This window comes from Salvelinus fontinalis, chromosome 29 (genome assembly GCF_029448725.1).
Source record: "Salvelinus fontinalis isolate EN_2023a chromosome 29, ASM2944872v1, whole genome shotgun sequence".
Lineage (NCBI taxonomy): Eukaryota > Metazoa > Chordata > Actinopteri > Salmoniformes > Salmonidae > Salvelinus > Salvelinus fontinalis.
In genome coordinates, this window is record NC_074693.1 from 18,730,099 (window position 1) to 18,750,956 (window position 20,858).

At 41.1% G+C, this 20,858-nt stretch overlaps 2 protein-coding genes and 1 long non-coding RNA gene across 4 annotated transcripts in view; 1 reads left to right on the forward strand and 2 right to left on the reverse strand.

Annotated features, from left to right (window-relative positions):
- The window catches only part of gpc3 (glypican 3), a 413,930-nt gene extending 413,204 nt beyond the window's left edge, over positions 1 to 726 (reverse strand). Inside the window, exon 1 of the mRNA XM_055888482.1 lies at positions 561 to 726. Within this exon, the coding sequence (XP_055744457.1) occupies positions 561 to 726 (166 nt within the window). The remainder of the gene's footprint in view (positions 1 to 560) is intronic.
- A 224-nt stretch (positions 727 to 950) lies between these two features.
- LOC129827544 (uncharacterized) lies at positions 951 to 9,574 on the forward strand. 2 transcript variants are annotated; one of them, XR_008755190.1, is made up of 3 exons: positions 951 to 1,037; positions 1,575 to 1,669; positions 8,221 to 9,574. It is a non-coding gene; the product is annotated as an uncharacterized LOC129827544 (long non-coding RNA). The 2 variants fall into 2 exon arrangements; XR_008755191.1 differs by having other exon boundaries at positions 953 to 1,041.
- cab39l1 (calcium binding protein 39, like 1) lies at positions 9,573 to 20,705 on the reverse strand. The gene is made up of 8 exons (XM_055888483.1): positions 20,516 to 20,705; positions 19,461 to 19,625; positions 19,001 to 19,165; positions 18,529 to 18,647; positions 18,114 to 18,282; positions 17,784 to 17,909; positions 13,950 to 14,093; positions 9,573 to 13,012 (listed from the first exon to the last, which is right to left on the reverse strand). The coding sequence occupies exons 2-8, from the start codon at positions 19,575 to 19,577 to the stop codon at positions 12,821 to 12,823; spliced, it is 1,032 nt and encodes a 343-aa protein (XP_055744458.1). The 5' UTR covers positions 19,578 to 19,625; positions 20,516 to 20,705; the 3' UTR covers positions 9,573 to 12,820.
- Positions 20,706 to 20,858: the final 153 nt, after the last annotated feature.

A 20,858-nucleotide genomic window follows, 5' to 3' on the forward strand; every position in this document is an offset into this window, starting at 1 on the left:
GTAAAAATCAATCAGGATTTATGCATTGTAAAAGGGCCCACTGTGTAGCTACTAAAGTCCGATTTGAATATATTTGACTCTTTTCGCTGCATAACATTTAGAGGTAGTCCCCTTTCAGGCTTAGAAGTGACTGCTAAATGCTAACTTCCGTTCGTATAAGGGGGAAGCATAGCTAGCATTGAGAAATCGGTGGTCGTTTTTAACTGTAGTGCAGTTTATTGTTGATGACATGAACCTGTATTGGGGTTGATATCCATACAAGTATTATAGTCCGTTTCTACATAGTGTGAAATACACATATAAACAATAGCTGTAGTCCGGTCCTCCACAAGAGGCACAGTACACCTGTAGTTAGAAGAGTTCACAATGGAATTTGCTAACATGAAATTGCAAACTAAAACAGAGAATTCATTTCAAATCTAGCACCTTCAGATATGCCTACTGAGGCTATGCCTACTGAGGCATTAAACTGTTTCACATAATCTAATCAAACGCAATCGAATCATACGTAAAACATACTGTTATGAGCCAGGTACCAAAAAGAGGTTTGCTATAGTTACCTGAAACTGGGGTCTCCATTGCCCATTTCGACCCGGGGTGCAGAGACTGAAATGACGCGCGCACCTCGTGGCAGCTGGGAGTCACTGGTACCTGTCCGCCCGGTAGGGTGGACGGCAGGCACAGGGCGCACAGAAAGAGCACGCCAGACAGCGGGAAACCGTTCATGGCTCACCCGCACAAAATGTAGCCGATTTGTAAACTTATTCCGTCACTGCAGGTCCTTGCTAAAAATGTCGAGTGCCAAGTCAGTACTTAACCCACAGCAAGATTAACGACCACTGACTAACTGAACAGCGCACTCGTAATGTTGTGTTGGATAGGTAGCAGCGCAGCTCCTGACCCCCATTTGATAATCATCCTTCCGCTCTTCCAATCAAAAAGATCACCGACGCCGCGAAACTGCATGTCCTTCTGGAGTGCTGATGTATGGTGTTCTCCTCAGAGTTCCAGTCTCATTCAAGTTCTACCAGAAACTCGTAGGTATATCTGCTGTTGTTATTTAGAATGTTCGGGTAAAGCGGGACATTGGTGTTGATAAAGTTGTAAATCCCCCTCACTGCTTGCTCTCAACTAGCTCCGTCAGGGTGGATGAGCACTGAATCAAGACTGCGCGTTATCGCTCTTAATTAACAGCGCACGCCACAAACCGGCACCGTTCGCTTTATCCTATGAATTCTCACATAGCACATACTGTATATTCAATTGATAATCGTAAAACAATTTTGCCTATCTGAGATGAGCATCTGAGGATCTCAACTGTTTATTGGCTTATGAAATAAGGTTAAAGCAGAAATGGTGCTCCATGCAAGACTGCCCTTCATAAGAATCATTTTACAATTTGACTGAATTGTGTGCCAGTGTTTATACATGCTGAAAAAATACTAATAGTAAAATGGAATAAGTGCCATGTTGTTCTATTAGAATTTCCAGATGCATTGTATCCATTAAACAATGACAGTCACTCAAGCATGCATTTACATATTTCCAAACATTACGGCTTAATCTGTGTACAGGAAAACAGCCCTAAATTGTCTACAAGGATTGAAGACAGCAGGATTACAGCACATGGATTTGGATGAATTAACAGCTGGAATAATTACACTCTTAGGTGAGTCCTTTCAGTGTCCCCAATACCCATTGACATGGTAGTTTTATTAGCAACCATGTGTGGCATGCATCATTTCAAATTAACTCAGAAAACAATAATTCCAGGGTGATATGAGATTGTAGCCATAACACACTTCTTTCTTTATAAATCTTATGCATATAACAATAGGCCTTCAAAAGTGTAATTACACATACCACAAACATGTACAATTACAATGTGTACCTACACTGTAATTATATGTTAAGGTATCATGGTAATACTATCTGTCAAATCCCGAGTGCATACTGTAGTTTGCTTTCTGCTTTTCTCTTGTTCAAGTGTACAGCAGCACACCATATGCACCTACTGCCATCTAGTGGGGTACTGGCTATAGCCACAGCGTCCACAGCCTGGTCCTATGAAGGATACAAACTCCTACAGATGTTGCATTTGTAAAGGAAAAGCAATGACAGAAAAAACCCTTCAACGTTCTTTTATTTCAGCAATTGTGTTGATCGTTTTAAATTTAGAGAAGGAACCAAAAGGATAAATGGCACACTGCTGCTGCTCACAACATCTGGCGGATTACAGATGTATACTGTACATAACACATCCCCATGCTTGCCATCCCCGAGACCAAGCCTGTGATAACAGCTGCGCTGACAGATTGTCTGCTGCATACTTAAACAAAGCAAAAGTGTTAAACTTGAACATGAGGATATTGTAGTTTTCTGAACAATATAAAAAAATACAACGGGACCCAGGGGAACAGAAGCTCTTCTCTGTTTGTTGAGTCTCTCAGGTACAGAGAGTTTTGCATGGATTTGCACAGCGGATATTTTCAGAAGCTGAAAGCAAACCTGCAAAACTCACAGTAAACCCATGATGTGCCATGGATCTCTTCAAGATGGTCTCAGTAGTGAGCTTCAAAGGGAGGGTGACCGGCAATACTTGAAGTGCACACACTGCAGTAGGTCCATTTAAACTACCTGCACTGTGAGCACTTTGGAACTGCCAGGACAATACAACATAGAATATTCTAGAACTTGGAATACCCCAACAAAACTTGACACAAACTACAAAAAAAAGTCTGATAACTTATGACTAATACATAATACCAGAAATATGAAAGAACATGCAGTGAGGTAGTGGTATTTACTTTTTATACTAAAATGTTTTCAAAATATAACACTTAATTCCAAATTGTGACATATGCTAGCTCACAGGTCAGAAAATAATAGTGACAGGAAACAGATGAAACTGCTGACACCAAATGTCCAGAGTTGGGATACAAGTGCTCCAGCCAGAAGGAGCAACTAGGGCAGTAGATACTAGACTATTTCACTAACTACACTAGATGCACCTTAGCTGGAGAACCAGAATAATTGGTGGATAAATGGCACACTACTGCTGCTCACAACATCTGGCGGATTACAGATGCATACTGTACAAAACCAGAATAATTACGGTTGGGAAAACAGTCGATCTTTTTGATGAGGATTGGATGGCGTAATTCTGAGGTTACCTTCCATTTTAAAAGCATTGTATTAGAAGGTCACCTATAAAGAGAAGCAGAAGAACACATTTTTAAGAACCATCAAATTAAAGTTTATTTGTCACGTGCGCCGAATACAACAGAAAAAAAATAGGTATTAGGTGAACAATAGATAAGTAAAGAAATAAAAACAACAATAAAAAGACAGTAAAAAATAACAGTAGCAAGGCTATATACAGGGACCGTTAGTCGGGCTAATTGGGGTAGTATGTACATTAATGTATAGTTAAAGTGACTATGTGTATATGATAAACAGACAGTAGCAGCAGCGTAAAAGATTAACCACTTCTGAACAAAAGTCTCAATAGAAAAATCTAGCAAATCACCAAAAACTGTGGCTATTGCAAAGACACTTAATAACATAATAAAATTGAAATGTTCTTACAGAATCAGAATCGTAGCATAAACAGGGTGAAAGATGCAACAAAATAGTACAAATAATTTTTTTCAAATACACGTGTTATTTAGGTAGGCTATTATGAACTTAATAACACGTCGTTTGTCTATTTAAATCAAATACAAGATTTGGCAAAAGAAAGCTAAAACTGTGATTTGCTCTTTTACAATCAGGATAACGCATGGAGAGGGAAGCAAGGGCAGGCGCCATGATAAATTCAAACAGGGATTTTTTGGTTTGGTTGTGATGCACTCTGGGCTAGCCTACTCATTTGTGCGATAGAGGGAAATGCATTATCAATTCGATACATACCCGTTACCTGCCTTTACCCTACTCACTGATTTCCTTAGTACCTTTACCTAACCCAAGTATAGAGCAGTAACGTTATATCCATATAGCCTAAAGGTGCCATAACATTTTGCTTGTGTAAGGGGCTTCATTAGCCTACAACCTTTCCAAACGGTGACTTGGAATCTAAATAGAAATACCAATGTGCTAGTTTCTACTTTAAATTAATGAATGATACAACAGGTGGCTTGTTAAATCATGTAATCTGTTAGGGCAGGAATGTGGCCATAAATACTAATACTATCGAATTAGCCATAGCAACCTGTGGCTAACCTTTTATCCGCTACAGTTTTGGCTTCTTGCGAGTTATTGCGCACTGTATAGGGTGTTTGTTTAACTGGCCAGCTTTATACTTTTTTACATTCTACGATTTGAAAAAAGCTTTTAAATGACTCATATATACCATGTAGAACATAGAACAATCTCTACTTGTGGTTAGCTAAACTAGTCTGCCAGCACAAAAAGCATGACCATCGTGCGCAAAAATATTTGAAACTTTTATTCAACAGATTGAATAAAACTACATTGCCTAAAGGCCGTTTTGATCTGTTAAATTAGTTAATAAACAAATAATATTGATTGTTCGTATTACCTTTAAGTTGTTTTGAATCTTTACTGGTCGGAGAGTTTTACGAAAGAGGCGCGAACGTATCGTCATGTGATGTGATGTGCATTTCTCGAGTCCCCACTCCCCAACAAAACCCTTCCAGCATGGGAACCACATCCGCTATTAGTCACAATTGCATAATTAACTCAACCCTTAATTGCTGTTTAAATAACAGTAGTCTACAATTTGATCCCAAAACAACCTTTTTGGTTTTCTTTCCACAAGCAAAGTTGCGCGCAGTGATCTGTATTTACAAATAACTTAATGTTTAAAAAAATATGTTGTAATAGATTGAATGTGTTAATCTTGATTAATTACTTTAATTTAAATTATTGTATAATTACTTAAATTTTATGTTATTGTATATATTCTACAGAAAAAGCTTTAGACTAGCATGAAATAACCTTATAAAATATTTATAAACGAAAAAAATAGACAAAAAAATATTAAACTTCTAAATAAACAATGGATTATCTATACACACCATAAGGAATAAACCAAATATTACACTAATAACTTGCATGATAAAACATGTGGTTAAAACACTATTTCTATGCATTTTCATATAGATGATGTGTCCTTTAATGAATACTTACCAAGTAAATAAGGGAAGATAAGACGCACACCTAATTTGTCAGCCTGTGAATTGTCGTGGCGCATTTGAAAACAGAAGCAACAACTATTCTCAACATAAGCGAGTGTTCTTATTAGTATAATGTACCTTACCACGCAGATGTTGTATTTTCAACTTCAGCCATTCTGGCTGACAACAAAAAGTTTTGCCATGCATGAAATTGTATGAGCATCTATTTTGTCCCCCGCCTGGGGGTGGGGAAATTAGTTCAGACTGTGCATTATCTTGTGTAGGCCTATATGTCCTAAATATACACAGACATTTTGCTGACTTTTTGAAACTTTTCAAATGCAAACAATGAAAATCAAATGTTTACCTCAAATTTTAAATAAACTCCATCAAATCCTGTGGTCAAAGAGTGTGACCTGTAAACCCTACCCCCACATGACTCCACACCAAACCCGACTAAAGAAGCGCAATTATTAGCGGCCTCAAAGAACATACTTCGCTCAACATTCCCGCGTGTTATTGTATGTAATCTTTGAGTTAGGGGCTAATTGTTTAAAGTACAACTTTTTTCTTACAGGTTATTGGCCTATTATCTCTTAAATCTGTCGGGAAATGCTTCAAGATAATTTTTCACTGATTGACCAACATCTCGAATGTTTTATTTAATTTGTGACGGTACTGTCCCATTGAACTTTAACCCACTTGCAAGACTAGCCAGCCAGACTCAACACATTCGTATTAATTAAGTAGAGGCCTATGCTGTTTGAGGAGAAACACTTTTAAAATGTAGCTTGATCATGTTCATATATATGTAGTAGATTGGCTAATATAAATGCATTTAACTTAACAAAAACATTTAAGAATGTTATATCACAATATACATAAATGGTTGTGTCATTCAAAACGAATTTGTCAAGTATGTTTTCTTCTCAGTAAGTTGTTTGCTCTCTATACGGTTGTAGGTCTATCTGTCGCTTTTATTCCTCTATTGGTCCTTTGAATGTTTAAATTATAAGTTGTTGATCACATATCCAAATTCGAGTTAAATGAATGAAGCCACAAGACATTCCTTTAGCGAAATAGTTTATCACTTTGGCACGTTTCTGCATATTGGTTCCTATTGTTTCTTCCCAATAAATTAGTAGTTTGCGCTGTTATTAGACTACAGTTTAGTTCTTATTACTAAGTATGATTAAGATTTGATTTGTTTGATTTTTAATTATGGACAGTGTGTATATATACATAGGGTTTTATAATCAGTGGATTGGGATTTAAATAGTCTCTCTAAACGTTTGGGTTAGTTCAGCAAAACAGTAGGTAAAATATGTAAACATAACAACAAAGGTGTGTACAAAGGAATTCACATTGAAGCTACCATTACTCCAATAATGAAAAATACAAGCACTGAAATCTTTCGAAGATGCGGAAATTGTGAAATTTTGCAAAAGCTTCCACAACTAAATCATTCAGTGGAGACTTACAGCCTGCACATCATTAAATCTTTGGAATCAGCTCTTCCTGATGCACTATATATAGCATGTCCATGGTTCAAGCAAGCATGATTGAAACGTGTCGTCTGATGGAGGAGCATGGCATACCTTGTCTATTGTATGGCCCTAGTCAATACCTCACATTCACCAGTGTGTCAAAAGAAGTTGAACAGCTCCCTGGGTGTGTGCTTCTATTCTCATTCAGCACCTTGAGTAGATCGAAATAAGTCATTAAAATGCTTTTTTTTTTGCTCATGTAACCCAGGTAGGCTATTAAAGTCCAATCCAACATATAAACCTCAATTACTTCTATTCTTTATTATCAAAAGATACTGAGATCAGTAGACTGAGTTAATTTTTCGAAAGAATGTAACATGAATTATCGAATAAACTCACTAGACTGGTTAAAACAAAGAGGAAACGGCATAAATACGTTTCCTTTAGATATTCAATTAAATGAAAGGAAACTTAAGATGGGCTATAGGTTAAATATTATTAGAGTTTCTTCTCTAGTGAGATTTTTTTTTCGCCCGTTTTGATCAGACCGGTGGTGCGTGGTGCGACCTCTGCGAAACTTCTGCAGAGAAGAGGCGAAGGGAGAGGGTCCACTCCTCTCATAAATCTGAACATGGCAATAAGCAGACCAATAAGAAAATCGCCTGCCTTCCCGCCTTTGGGACGACTCCTATTGTCAGGGCTTCAGTTCGAAAATTCCCGCCCTCAGCTTTACTTCCTGAAACATGATCCTTTGGTTACAATGTAGTCAAGGAAGTTGCCTAGTAGCTATCTACATCCACAACACTAGTGAAGCAATAAACTAACGCAATCATCTAGCTTTCAATACATGAGGTACTAGCGCTTTTAATCGTTTCGATGAAAAATAATTATAACTAAGAGTGAAATGAAAGAAGCTAATTATCGAGGTCTGACGATGCTTCTCACTACAGAGTAAAAGGCGTGTTGTGTTGAGTGCTAATGTCTGATGTAGACTATTTTGTAAACTGCCGTTGTGCTGTGGAGCCCTCTCGTGCATGTGTTTTTGCATGAGCTGCCTGCTGGCAGAGATCTCAGATTGTGAAACCGCAACTCAAATGTATATATGCCATATCTCACAATCGATTGGACTTCCTCAAATAAGTTAGTTCTTTGTCAATTTAGATGAACATGTAGTCTTTTTAGCCAACCGTGTAGAAAATGGCAGCGGTTTTAAATGTACACAATAGGCTATTCCTATTTCATCCAAGAAGAAACGGAAGATATACAACCATAATATATGTCACTATTAAACTTGCGATTAACAATGTTACACTTTTCATGAATAAATAAGCATGAATAAACTATTTGTAAACGTAGTCTACACAGCCTTTTGTTATAGTAGTAGCCCTATTAAAAATCTACTTAATTCATTTATAAACATTTTAAGTATCACACATAAGAATTTAAAACGATTGTAATCATTTAAAGCATTTATAATAGGATAGGATGAACTTTAATGTCCCCAAGAGGAAAAGTGTCTTAGACACACATGGCTTATTCATGAAAGTTATATACATTTAACCAATGATAACATTTTATATTTCAACCCTTATTAGAGACCATGGTTGAGAAAGAGAGGGGAGACAAGTCACAGAAACCTGATTGTGAATCAGAGGACCATCAGTGGGTGGAGACACTGTTTCCTCCTCACTTCTCCCTGTTGACTCTGGTGGGGGAGAACAATATCTGTGGGTCCAGGAAAGCTGGAGCCGTCAAGATAACAGAGCCATCATCATTAGCCTCTTAAGAGGAGACTCTGTAGGCAGGACATCTACAAGACTATTCTACAGATGGTACAACACAAAGAGGCACAGCGAAGAAAAGAGACACCATTCCAGAAGATCATCAAGGAGGACTTGCAGAAAAAGAGAGGGGAGTTGAGATCTGATTATGAGGGCCACAATAATTTTTATTGTACTTTTATTTAACCAGGTAGACTAGTTGAGGACAAGTTCTCATTTGCAACTGCGACCTGTCCAAGATAAAGCAAAGCAGTTCGACACAGAGTTACACATGGAATAAACAAACATACAATCAATAATACAGTGGAAAAATCTATATACAGCATGTGCAAATGAGGTAGGATAAGAGATGTAAGGCAATAAATAGGCCATGGTGGTGAAGTAATTACAATATAGCATTTTAACACTGGAATGGTAGAATGTGCAGAATATGAATGTGCAAGTAGAGATACTGGGGTGCAAAGGACATTGGGATCCTGCGGAGGGCTATCCGTGAGGTGGAGGAGGACAGATGCAGTCTGAGGGCTAAGCTGAGTGAAGCAGTGGCAGAGGCAGGGGATAGAGAGGAAGTGTCTGCAGGGCATGCTGGAGGAGCAGCTGAGCCTGGCCAGGCAGGAGGCTGCACGGAGGACCCTACATGTGGACGCACTGCCGGCAAAGGGACATAAGTTTACTGTCCAGCTTCAGGCACAAGTAACCCAGGCCAAAGACATCATGGAGAAGACGAGGCTTCATGAGAAACTGAAAAAAGTGTAGAAAGAAGTGCAGGAAGTCAGGAGGGAGAATGAGACCTTGGCGTTGGATATCGAAAGGCTTGGAAAGCACCCGACAATTGAGGTACAGAGGCAGGAGGTCATCTCTCGGTTGGCGCATGAGCTAGCTGTACAGAGTAGACCAAGACTCAGCTGAAGGAGAGCCATACACAAAGCTATGCTGCCTTGGGATTCCTGCGCAGGCACTTCAATAACCCATCAGAGGGCACAACACATACACTGACAGACAAGAATGCACACTATTTTTGTCCCGTTTTTAACAAACTCACAAAAACATACAAACAGCATTTCTGCAGTAAGGCAGGCCTTCAGTCCAACTAGCCTCTCAATTACATATTGGTGGAAATACTGTATGCTGGATTGTCCTTACTGTAATAAAAACAAACAAAGATGTCTTCATTTTATTTTTATATATGCTTCCACACTTTCACCTTTTAAAATAAAGCTATGTACACATTTCATCCTTTCCCACAGTAAATAAAGAAAATAATCAGACACAAAAAAATTGGAAAATAGGAAGGCAACACAGTGAAAAAGGTAAAGTACAACATACATTTTACAGTTCAAATTCTGAATCACCCAAAAATAATTTAGCCTTGACAAATCTTGATAATGTTTGTATGTTGTCATTGAGTTATTATACTAGCCAAACAACCACAAGTCTGAAAATTATCAGAAATGTTTTGCTTTATATTTGGTTTCCTCCAATAAATTATTCAGTTTAAAGTTTTGATTAAACATTGATTAATGCTTGGTCTACCACAAAACAGGTGCTCTGAAATTCCTATAAATAACAGACTGTGGGCTGATTACAGTTAACAGGATTAAGCCTACAGTACTACTGGACTAAATTGCACTTTTGGTAAAAAAGTCCTGGAATAGTTCATATGTATTCCATTCAAGGTTAATCTATATTCAATAAATCACATTTGCAGTTAATAATCTAATCTGGGCCTTTGAAGTTGGTGTTTTTTGGGATTTGAAATACATTATTTCCCCCCCTCATTAGTGCTCGACTTGGGCAGCAGCTAACCGGAGCAGAGTAACAGCACCTCAAGTTTTCTACTGCTTGAGCTCCTGTTCCTCTTATAGAATATTAGCTCAAAAGTATTGAAGAGCTCCTGCATCTAAATGTAAACAGAACCAGCACCCAAAATGAGTACGGGCACCCATCTCAGTCAAGTCAAGCACTGCCCCTTATACTACCTTTGATTAAGAAGATTGGTGAGGTCTATACCTCCACATACATGGTCTTCCCAATCAAATTGCAATTCTGAAAGTAAGACAACATTCAAACTTGTGTGTCCTCTTATTCAATATGAATTGAAATTTGAGGCACCCAACTAATACATTTAGTTGAAGATTCTGTTTTTTCCCTTAAAGAAAACCAGGTCCCACTCCCTGTTGAAGTTAAAATAAAACCATTGACATATTTATCATGTATAATACAAACCACTGCTCTTTGTCCAAAATATATTGTCAAGTAGAGAAAACAGCCCTTATGAACTCAATGAGGTATATACTAGAAAATTGTGCAGACACCATATTTTTTTGTAATCTGTTATTATGCAATTTAAGTGACACTAGGTAAGGCAAAATGCTGTTATTAGATGAGAATCCCATTTTGTAGTTCATCTGGACAACATACAACATAATTATTGATTGAGGTATTGATAGGTCCTAAGCTTGAGTAGAGAATTGAGGAGTGGCCAATTAGGTGCAATTGATACAACATACTTCATCCGAATTGGCTCATTTAAATTTGACGGTGCCGATCATTATGTGCATTCTGTGGATTCTTGACCAGTGCGTCTGGCTGCCTGAGAGAAGCAGCATGCAGCTCACAGTAAGCCCATGTTTACTAGAGTATCAGGACTGGGAGGATTCGGCTCCTCTTAGACAGTACAGTGTTACTTTCGTATTGTATTACTCGTCCCATAGATACTATGTGTTGGTAATATTGTTGGAGGGTACATCTCATCTTTATATTATTTAGTGAACATTTCTAAAATAAAAAACACCTTCCTAACTTACACCAGTTCCTAACTGCACATGAAAACATGAAAACTAGCAAGCGTCCATGCCATGAGAAAGAAAAGAGTGCCATCATTGGGATCAATCAGACTAAAGAATGGATCACCCTGCAGCCTAGCCTGGCCCTTACTAAAACCATCTGTAGGTCCATTATAGTCCACTAGCCTGGGCCCTACTAAAACCATCTGTAGGTCCATTATAGTCCACTAGACTGGCCCCTACTAAAACCATCTGTAGGTTCTATTATAGTCCACTAGCCTGGGCCCTACTATCATATCATTGATTCATGTTTTCATATAGTTTATTTATTGTCATCCCTGATGGATGGCTCCTATTAGGACAACAGTTGCTACGGACTCACGTCTTTGAGCCTTCCATTGTCACTGTTTGTCATTAGGAGATGGACTGAAGATAATTACCGTGTTATCAACTAAAGATTACAATGACCTACTCTGACCCAAGAGTCTACCCAAAGCTAAGCAATAAACCAACACATTATGGAATTAGTTAAGTATGGTGTCAGAAACAAGACCACTACAAAATAAATGTTAACTGAATAACCCTAGCAAAATAATCTTTATTTTTATATTCTAATCCCTAAAATATCATATAGGACATCTGTCTTTAAAAGCTTACAAATCCATTTCAAAGTTCTTGTAAGGTTTGGGGAGTCTGTCGGGGAGAGTGTATTCTGTTTTGTGGACCACTTATCCTGATTTCCCAGGAAATAGCTCAGGTGTGCTACTGTGCTTATTAAAGAGGCTAATGGTGTGTTTAATGTTCAATATACCATCTGACTAAGTGCATTGATTTCATACTTACTGGCTGAAATAGATCTATGGTTTAACTAACAGTTCTCTGGTCACTCTTGTCGCGTGTGCCTCAAAATCACCTCCATTCCCACATGAGCATTAAAAAAAGTAAAAGAATGGGGGGGGACTTTGTACAGTATATTGTTCCTATGTTTGAAGTTAATAGAAGGGCAGAGTAATGGTATGGAAGTATGCTTCTCTCACTATCATTCTCTCTCTGAATTCTGAAGGCCCCAACCAAAATCACTAGCATCACCACTACCTGTGCTTTGGCGCTGTCCCCCTGCCTGTCCCCTCATGCCTCCTCTGGTGCTGTCTCCCTCATGCCTCCTCTGGTGCTGTCTCCCTCATGCCTCCTCTGGTGCTGTCTCCCTCATGCCTCCTCTGGTGCTGTCTCCCTCATGCCTCCTCTGGTGCTGTCTCCCTCATGCCTCCTCTGGTGCTGTCTCCCTCATGCCTCCTCTGGTGCTGTCTCCCTCATGCCTCCTCTGGTGCTGTCTCCCTCATGCCTCCTCTGGTGCTGTCTCCCTCATGCCTCCTCTGGTGCTGTCTCCCTCATGCCTCCTCTGGTGCTGTCTCCCTCATGCCTCCTCTGGTGCTGTCTCCCTCATGCCTCCTCTGGTGCTGTCTCCCTCATGCCTCCTCTGGTGCTGTCTCCCTGCCTGTCCCTTCATTCCTCCTCTGGTGCTGTCTCCCTGCCTGTCCCCTCATTCCTCCTCTGGTGCTGTTCCCTCATTCCTCCTCTGGTGCTGTTCCCTCATTCCTCCTCTGGTGCTGTCCCCCTGCCTGTCTCCCTCATGCCTCCTCTGGTGCTGTGGGCCTCTTCAGGTCACGAATCTGCTTGATCAGGTAAATCTTCTCATCGCAGAACTGCTCGTCCTCGGAGCGGTCTCTCTGGAAGCGGCTCAGGAAGTCCACCAGCTTGGCCTGATTCTTCAGCAGGATGTCCAGCACCGGCTGGGTCTTGTTGGGGTTGGCCACAAACACCTAAGACCAGACAGAACAGGGTTAATGGGGTACTTATAATGATTTTTATGCTGCACAAGAATTGCCCTTCATGGACAATAAAGATCTATTGCATTGAATGGTGCCACAGCATGACAATCTATTGTAGTTGGTCACCTGGTTAATGTACCTTAGTATACACTGAGTGTACAAAATATTAGGAACACATGCTTTTTCCATAACATAGACTGACCAGGTGAATCCAGGTGAAAGCTATGATCCCTTACTGATGTCACTTCATAAATCCACTCCAAATCAGTGTAGATGAAGTGGAGGAGGCTGGTTAAAGAAGGATTTTTAGACAATTAAGACATGGATTGTGTATGTGTGCCATTCAGAGGGTAAATGGGCAAGACAAAACATTTAAGTGCCTTTGAACGGGGTATGGTTGTAGGTGCCAGGCGCACTGGTTTGTGTCAAGAACTGAAACACTGCTGGGTTTTTCTACGCTCAACAGTTTCCTGTGTGTATCAAGAATGGTCCACCACCAAAAGGACATCCAGCCAACTTGACAACTGTGGGAAGCATTGGAGTCAACATGGTCCAGCATCCCTGTGGAACGATTTCAACACCTTGTAGAGTCCATGCCCTGACGAATTGAGACTGTTCTGAGGGTAAATGTGGGGTGCAACTCAAGGAAGGTGTTGTTAATATTTTGTACACTCCATATATGCTAATTGGTTAATTTCTTAAAAAATACAATACTACAACCATATTAAAAGTTATAACTAAGTTTTAAAGGCATGACTATTTCTGCATCCTCTATAAAGACAGAATTGTAGATTAGGGGATGTAAAAGTTAATAACATGTATTTTAGATGAAGTAACCCAAAACGGTGGAAAATAGGACAGGCAGAGAATGAGGCCAGAATCTGCACCCTCAGCCTGCACCCTCCAAGAACACAACATGTCTACACACCTTGAAGACATGGAAGGCCTCAAACTGGATGTTGCGGCTGTTGTCTCTCAGCATGTTCATCATCAGCTTCAAGTTCTCAGCCCGGCTGATGTACTTGGTCATCACAGTGAAGTTGTGTCTGTCCAGAAGAAGCTCTCCCAGGAGCTGCAAAACACTTTGTTTAGTAATAGAAAAAGGGTCATCATTGTTTTTAGGATAAGTTAGGAAGATACAGTGCATTCGAAAAGTATTCAGACCTTCTTTTTCTACATTTTGTTACAGCCTTATTCTAAAATTGATTCAATTATTTTTTCCCATCAATCTACACACAATACTCCATAACGACAAAGTGAACAGGTTTTTAGAATTTTTGCAACTGTATTAAATATAAAAACCGGAAATACCTTATTTATTATTCAGACCCTTTGCTATGAGACTCAATTAATCTCAGGTGCATCCTGTTTCCATTGATCATCCTTGAGATGTTTCTAAACTTGATTGGACATGACTTGGAAAGGCACACACCGGTCTATATAAAGTCCCACAGTTGACAGTGCATGTCAGAGCAAAAACCAAGCCATGAGGTTGAAGGAATTGTCCGTAGAGCTGAGAGACAGGATTGTGTCGAGGCACAGATATGGGGAAGGGTACCAAAACATTTCTGCAGCATTCAAGATCCCCAAGAACATTGCAGACGTGTTTCTGTGCGTTTTGTTGACAACCTTACTTTGCTACCTGACAACTTTACGTTTTTTACTTTTTAATTACCGTTTATATTTTTAGTTTTTCCCTCAACTTTTTTTTTTTCATTCAACTTTTTCAATCCGGACACGGTTTGTCAGAACCTCCAACAGCCGAAGTTAAGTAGTAACATTAACATGATGCCTTCTAATTGCAGTCACTGTACTCATAATATACAGGAGAACGATCGCCTTACGGCGAGGATAGCTGTGCTGCAAGCCCAGCTTCAGACGCAATCGTTAGGCAAGGGTAATTTCAGTGTAGGAAAGTATGAAACAGCATCTGTGCCACAAGTAAGTACAGATAGTAGTATAAATCCCCTCGCACAGTCCCCGCAGCCGGACAACTTTCTCATGGCTTCTGGAGGGAAATGCTGTTGGAATGCTCAACCGGTGTCGCTCATTCAGCCGACAGAAACTTTCAACCGGTTTTCCCGATTAAGCAGCGAGTCGGAGTCTGAGGCTGAGCCTTCTCTTGTCTCTACTCCTCCGGTTACGGGGTCTGAGACGCCGAAGCTTCCCACCATTAGCTCTGACAAATTGAAAACCCTAGTCATTGGCGACTCCATTACCCGCAGTATTAGACTTAAAACGAGTCATCCAGCGATCATACACTGTTTCCCAGGGGGCAGGGCTACCGACGTTAAGGTTAATCTGAAGATGGTGCTGGCTAAAGCTAAAACTGGCGAGTGTAGAGAGTATAGAGATAGTGATCCACGTCGGCACCAACGACGTTAGGATGAAACAGTCAGAGGTCACCAAGCGCAACATAGCTTCAGCATGTAAATCAGCTAGAAAGATGTGTCGGCATCGAGTAATTGTCTCTGGCCCCCTCCCAGTTAGGGGGAGTGATGAGCTCTGAAGCAGAGTCTCACAACTCAATCGCTGGTTGAAAACTGTTTTCTGCCCCTCCCAAAAGATAGAAGATAGATAACCCTATTACAGGGGCTGAGTCACTGGCTTACTGGTGCTATTTCATGCCGTCCCTAGGAGGGGTGCATCACTTGAGTAGGTTGAGTCACTGACGTGATCTTCCTGTCTGGGTTGGCGCCCCCCCCTTGGGTTGTGCTGTGGCGGAGATCTTTGTGGGCTATACTCGGCCTTGTCTCAGGATGGTAAGTTGGTGGTTGAAGATATCCCTCTAGTGGTGTGGGGGCTGTGCTTTGGCAAAGTGGGTGGGGTTATATCCTTTCTGTTTGGCTCTGTCCGGGGGTATCATCGGATGGGGCCACAGTGTCTCCTGACCCCTCCTGTCTCAGCCTCCGGTATTTATGCTGCAGTAGTTTATGTGTCGGGGGGCTAGGGTCAGTTTGTTATATCTGGAGTACTTCTCCTGTCTTATCCGGTGTCCTGTGTGAATTTAAGTATGCTCTCTCTAATTCTCTCTTCCTTTCTCTCGGAGGACCTGAGCCCTAGGACCATGCCTCAGGACTACCTGGCATGACTCCTTGCTGTCGCCAGTCCACCTGGCCGTGCTGCTGCTCCAGTTTCAACTGTTCTGCCTGTTCACCGGACGTGCTACCTGTCCCAGACCTACTGTTTTCAACTCTCTAGAGACCGCAGGAGCGGTAGAGATACTCTTAATGATCGGTTATTAAAAGCCAACTGACATTTACTCCTGAGGTGCTGACTTGCTGCACCCTCGACAACTACTGTGATTATTATTATTTGGCCATGCTGGTCATTTATGAACATTTGAACATCTTGGCCATGTTCTGTTATAATCTCCACCCGGAACAGCCAGAAGAGGACTGGCCACCCCTCATAGCCTGGTTCCTCTCTAGGTTTCTTCCTAGGTTTTGGCCTTTCTAGGGAGTTTTTCCAAGCCACCGTGCTTCTACACCTGCATCGCTTGCTGTTTGGGGTTTTAGGCTGAGTTTCTGTACAGCACTTTGAGATATCAGCTGATGTAAGAAGGGCTATATAAATACATTTCATTTGAACATAGCAGCCTCCATCATTCTTAAATGGAAGAAGTTTGGAACCACCAAGACTCTTCCTAGAGCTGGCCGCCAGGCAAACTGAGCAATCGTGGGAGAATGGCCTTGGTCAGTGAGGTGACCAATAACCTGATGTTCACTCTGCTAGAGCTCCAGAGTTCCTCTGTGGAGATGGGAGAACCTTCCAGAAGGACAACCATCTCTGCAGCACTCCACCAATCATGCCTTTATAGTAGAGGGGGCAGATGGAAGCCATTCCTCAGTAAAATGCACATGACAGCCTGCTTGGAGTTTGCCAAAAGGCATCTCAGATCATGAAAAACAAAATTCTCTGGTCTGATGAAACCAAGATTGAACTCTTTGGCCTGAATGCCAAGTGTCACGTCTAGAGGAAACCTGGCACCATCGCTACGGTGAAGCATGGCGGTGGCAGCATCATGCTGTGGAGATGTTTTTCAGCAGCAGCGACTGGGACACTAATCAAGATTGAGGGAAAGATGAACGGAGCAAAGTACAGGGAGATCCTTGATGAAAACTTGCTCCAGAGCACTCAGGACCTCAGACTGGTGCGAAGGTTTACCTTCCAACAGGACAACGACCCTAAGCACACAGCCAACACAAAGCAGGTGTGGCTTCGGGACAAGTCTCTGAATGTCCTTGAGTGGCCCTGCCAGAGCCCGCACTTAAACCTGATCGAACGTCTCTGGAGAGACCTGAAAATAGCTGTACAGGGACGCTCGCCATCCAATCTAACAGAGCTTGAGAGGATCTGCATAGAAGAATGGGAGAAACTCCCCAAATACACGTGTGCCGAGCTTGTAGCATCACACGTAAGAAGAATCGACTATGATCCTCAATGGTCCTTCAACAAAGTACTGAGTAAAGGTCTGAATACTTACGTAAATGTAATATTGCCATTTGTATTTATTTTTTCATTTGCAAACATAACTTTTTTTTTTGTCTTTATGGTGTATTGTGTGTGGATTGATGAGGGGGGAAAACGATTTAATCCATTTTAGAATAAGGCTGTAACAAAATGTGAAAAAAGTGAAGAAGTCTGAATACTTTCCAAATGCACTGTATTTCTCTTACAGAAGAAATTCATCAATGAATCACGTGAGAGGTCAAAACTAACTTAACATTTTGGGTTTGGTGACAGTGATAACAAAAAGTACCTTTAGGGACTGCCGTTTGGTGACATAATTCTCGGAATGCAGTAGCTTCTCATATTCTGTAAACACCTGGTCATAATTGGTCTCCAGAAAATCTGCGCACATAATCTTGTGTCTCGTGAGAAGATCCTAGCAACACATTTGAGAGAAAAGAACAGGATATTACATAACATACTAAGCACAGGGGATGTACAGAGTACATCAAGCTGCCTCACACTACAGAAACAGGAGATACGCTCCTGCCCTATGGGCCATTCTGGCTCATTCAAGGCTTGCTTTATAGTAAGCGCTAAACACACAGGACATAAAGCCATGAGAACAGCAGCCATTTACCTTGAACGAAGCAAAAGCATCGGAGGCGATGTCGAAGGTGGAGAACTCTACATAGCGGAAGAAGCAGTAGAAGTCCTCCGAGAAGAGAATTGTGCGGGCCAGGGGCTCATGACGCAGGCTCTCCCTTAACATCACCCCACAGTTCAGAGCCACCTCCGCACTCTCGTACCTGCAAAGTTGGGATTCATGCCACTACAAATCAACACTACTGTGTGGGTGTGTTTTGTTGGTGATTAAGAATGATTCATATAGTATATGTTGAGGCTGTATGCATGGGGGTCTGTAAATGAACAAACGAGTTAAGAACCTACAATTTCACTTAATGGGTACATACCTAACAAAAAATATATAAATCCATGCTTCTTGCTTATCTAGATGATCTAACAGATGGCAGATGGGCAGCTTTGAGACTCACCCTTTCAGCAGCATGAAGAGGATCTGTGGGTGTGAGGAGATATACTCAACCGTGGGCGTACGGGTGCCAATCTGGCGCCGCACAATGTTGCTGAACAGATGCACCACATCCTTCTTTCCCTGGAGGATAACAATGAGAAACATTACATGAGAAACATTACAATCAATGAAGGAGGGTGATATGCACACCCCCCCCAAAAAAAAGCTGATAAAGGTATGAGAGGCCCACACACAGAATACTGTGGCTCCCCAAGTCCCTCTGCATTTGGGTGTAGGACTAAAGCACTGTGAAGCAGAAATATTCTGTGAGTGGACCTCTCAAACACTACAATCAAACAGTGGTATGTGAGATGGGTGATCACATTGTCTTTATGCTCCTCCCTCTTCTGTATTGATTTGAACTATCCACTACTCTAGCATGAAGAATCAATTTCACCCCCAGTATTAAACTAATGGCTAGAACATTTCCACACCTCAAAATCAATCCTCTGCAGGTTTGCGATGAGAGCAATGAGGAGGTTGGTGTTGTACAGCTCCTGGGCCAATTGGGCTACAGCCTCCGTTTGGGGCTCCTTGTCCCCTGAACCACACAGCACCTCTTTCAGAGATGATAGGTTCTTAGACACCTCCTCTGCAACCTGGAGGCAAGAAAATATGAGGAAACAGCACTGAGTTAATAAAGCCTGAAAGGACACCCAATGACCTATAATATAGTGAATTACTTTAAACCAGAACCCATATAAGTCTCTGGTCAAAAGTAGCACATTATGTAGGGATTAGGGTGCCTTTTCGGACACATCCAATGACTCATAACATTGCTATATGAAGTTGCAGTCTGGATGCTCATATGTATAAGACCAACTTTAACCAACAAATGCCCACAGACAATTTCTACTGTGCTCTCAAAACAGCAGTCCACAGGTATCACCTGACCTTTTCACATTTTTTGCTTTCTGCCGCATCCAGCTTTTCCAAGTAAGCTACGTTCTCCTTCAGACTCTTCACAATCTCCGCAGGGTTCTTCTGAGACTTCCCGAAGGGGAACGGCATGGTGACGAGGAGATGAGTCTGGCTGTATAGTAGAAGGCACCGCTTTCCCTTTGGATAAAATTGATAAGACAAATGATGAGCTATTACATCAATACACTGCTTTGATATTAAGAAACTACAGGTCTGACAGATCATCATGACATCAACAGCTCTGCAACTTAGCCTTTTCCTTCACTGAAAGATTCACATTTTAAGTGATGATGTTACACTTAACAGCATTCCATGGTAACTAACAGATCAATTCCTATCCTGACAATGACACTATGCATCCCTGTAGGCCACATTGTCAGTTACATAACTCGTGGTCAGATAATAGAAAACAGAATGATCAGATCCTAGCAATCAACTTGGTCAAACCACCGAATGCAGGTTGGTATTGAGTTAGAATGCAGGTGTCTATCTGTAACGATACTGGGCTAGATCCCACCCATAGCCACAGGGAAACTATTATATGGGTCATAAATGCTTTTCCAAAGTAATATCCGGTGTGTCACTCAATAGACCGTGGCAATGGGGCTGTTGAGGATTCGTTTGTGCTGATGTTGGATAGCTAGCTTCTCTTCTTTTGGCTGGATAGCTTAGTTTGCTGACATTGTGCCTTAACCTATACGACACTGACAGCTAGCTGGCTAAGGTTAACAAGGCAAATTCTCATCTTGGCTAGTTATCTTATTCGGCTAGGTACATTAATCTGAATCAAATTGATATAACCACGATAACACATTAGTCAAACACAATTGTCAGACAGTTGCTAGTTGTTAGCTACCTTTCTTGCAAGCTAACAGTCAGGATAGCTAACGTTAGGCAGCTAGCTGTCAGTGTAATATAGATTAATGCACAAAGTGAAGGTACGAGCGATTAGCAAACTCGCAGCTGGATTGCTAGCTAGCGAGTTTAGCAAGCAAGCTAACAACGCGCTAGATTTTTTTGACACTCACCAAGCTTAGAAGGCGACTTCGATTTTTTTTTATATCCTGTGGGAAGTGTAGGATATTTAAAGGTAACTTATACTAAACCTACACACCACACCTATTTAAGAACTTCATATCTATTTTCTCGTGACCTAAAAAGTATTTCTGCTGGCTAATTATTGTCAGACAACTTCCCCTATCTCCTAGTTCTAGGGAAGAGGGGCGGGTATGTTATGACATAATATTTAAACCAATCAAACCGAAACGATGGAACGATACGCCCCCAATTCCCTGAACCCCCCCCCCCCCAAAATGGTTTTAAATGTATCAAAAGGTATAATTTCTTCCGATTACAGTAACAAATGTATTT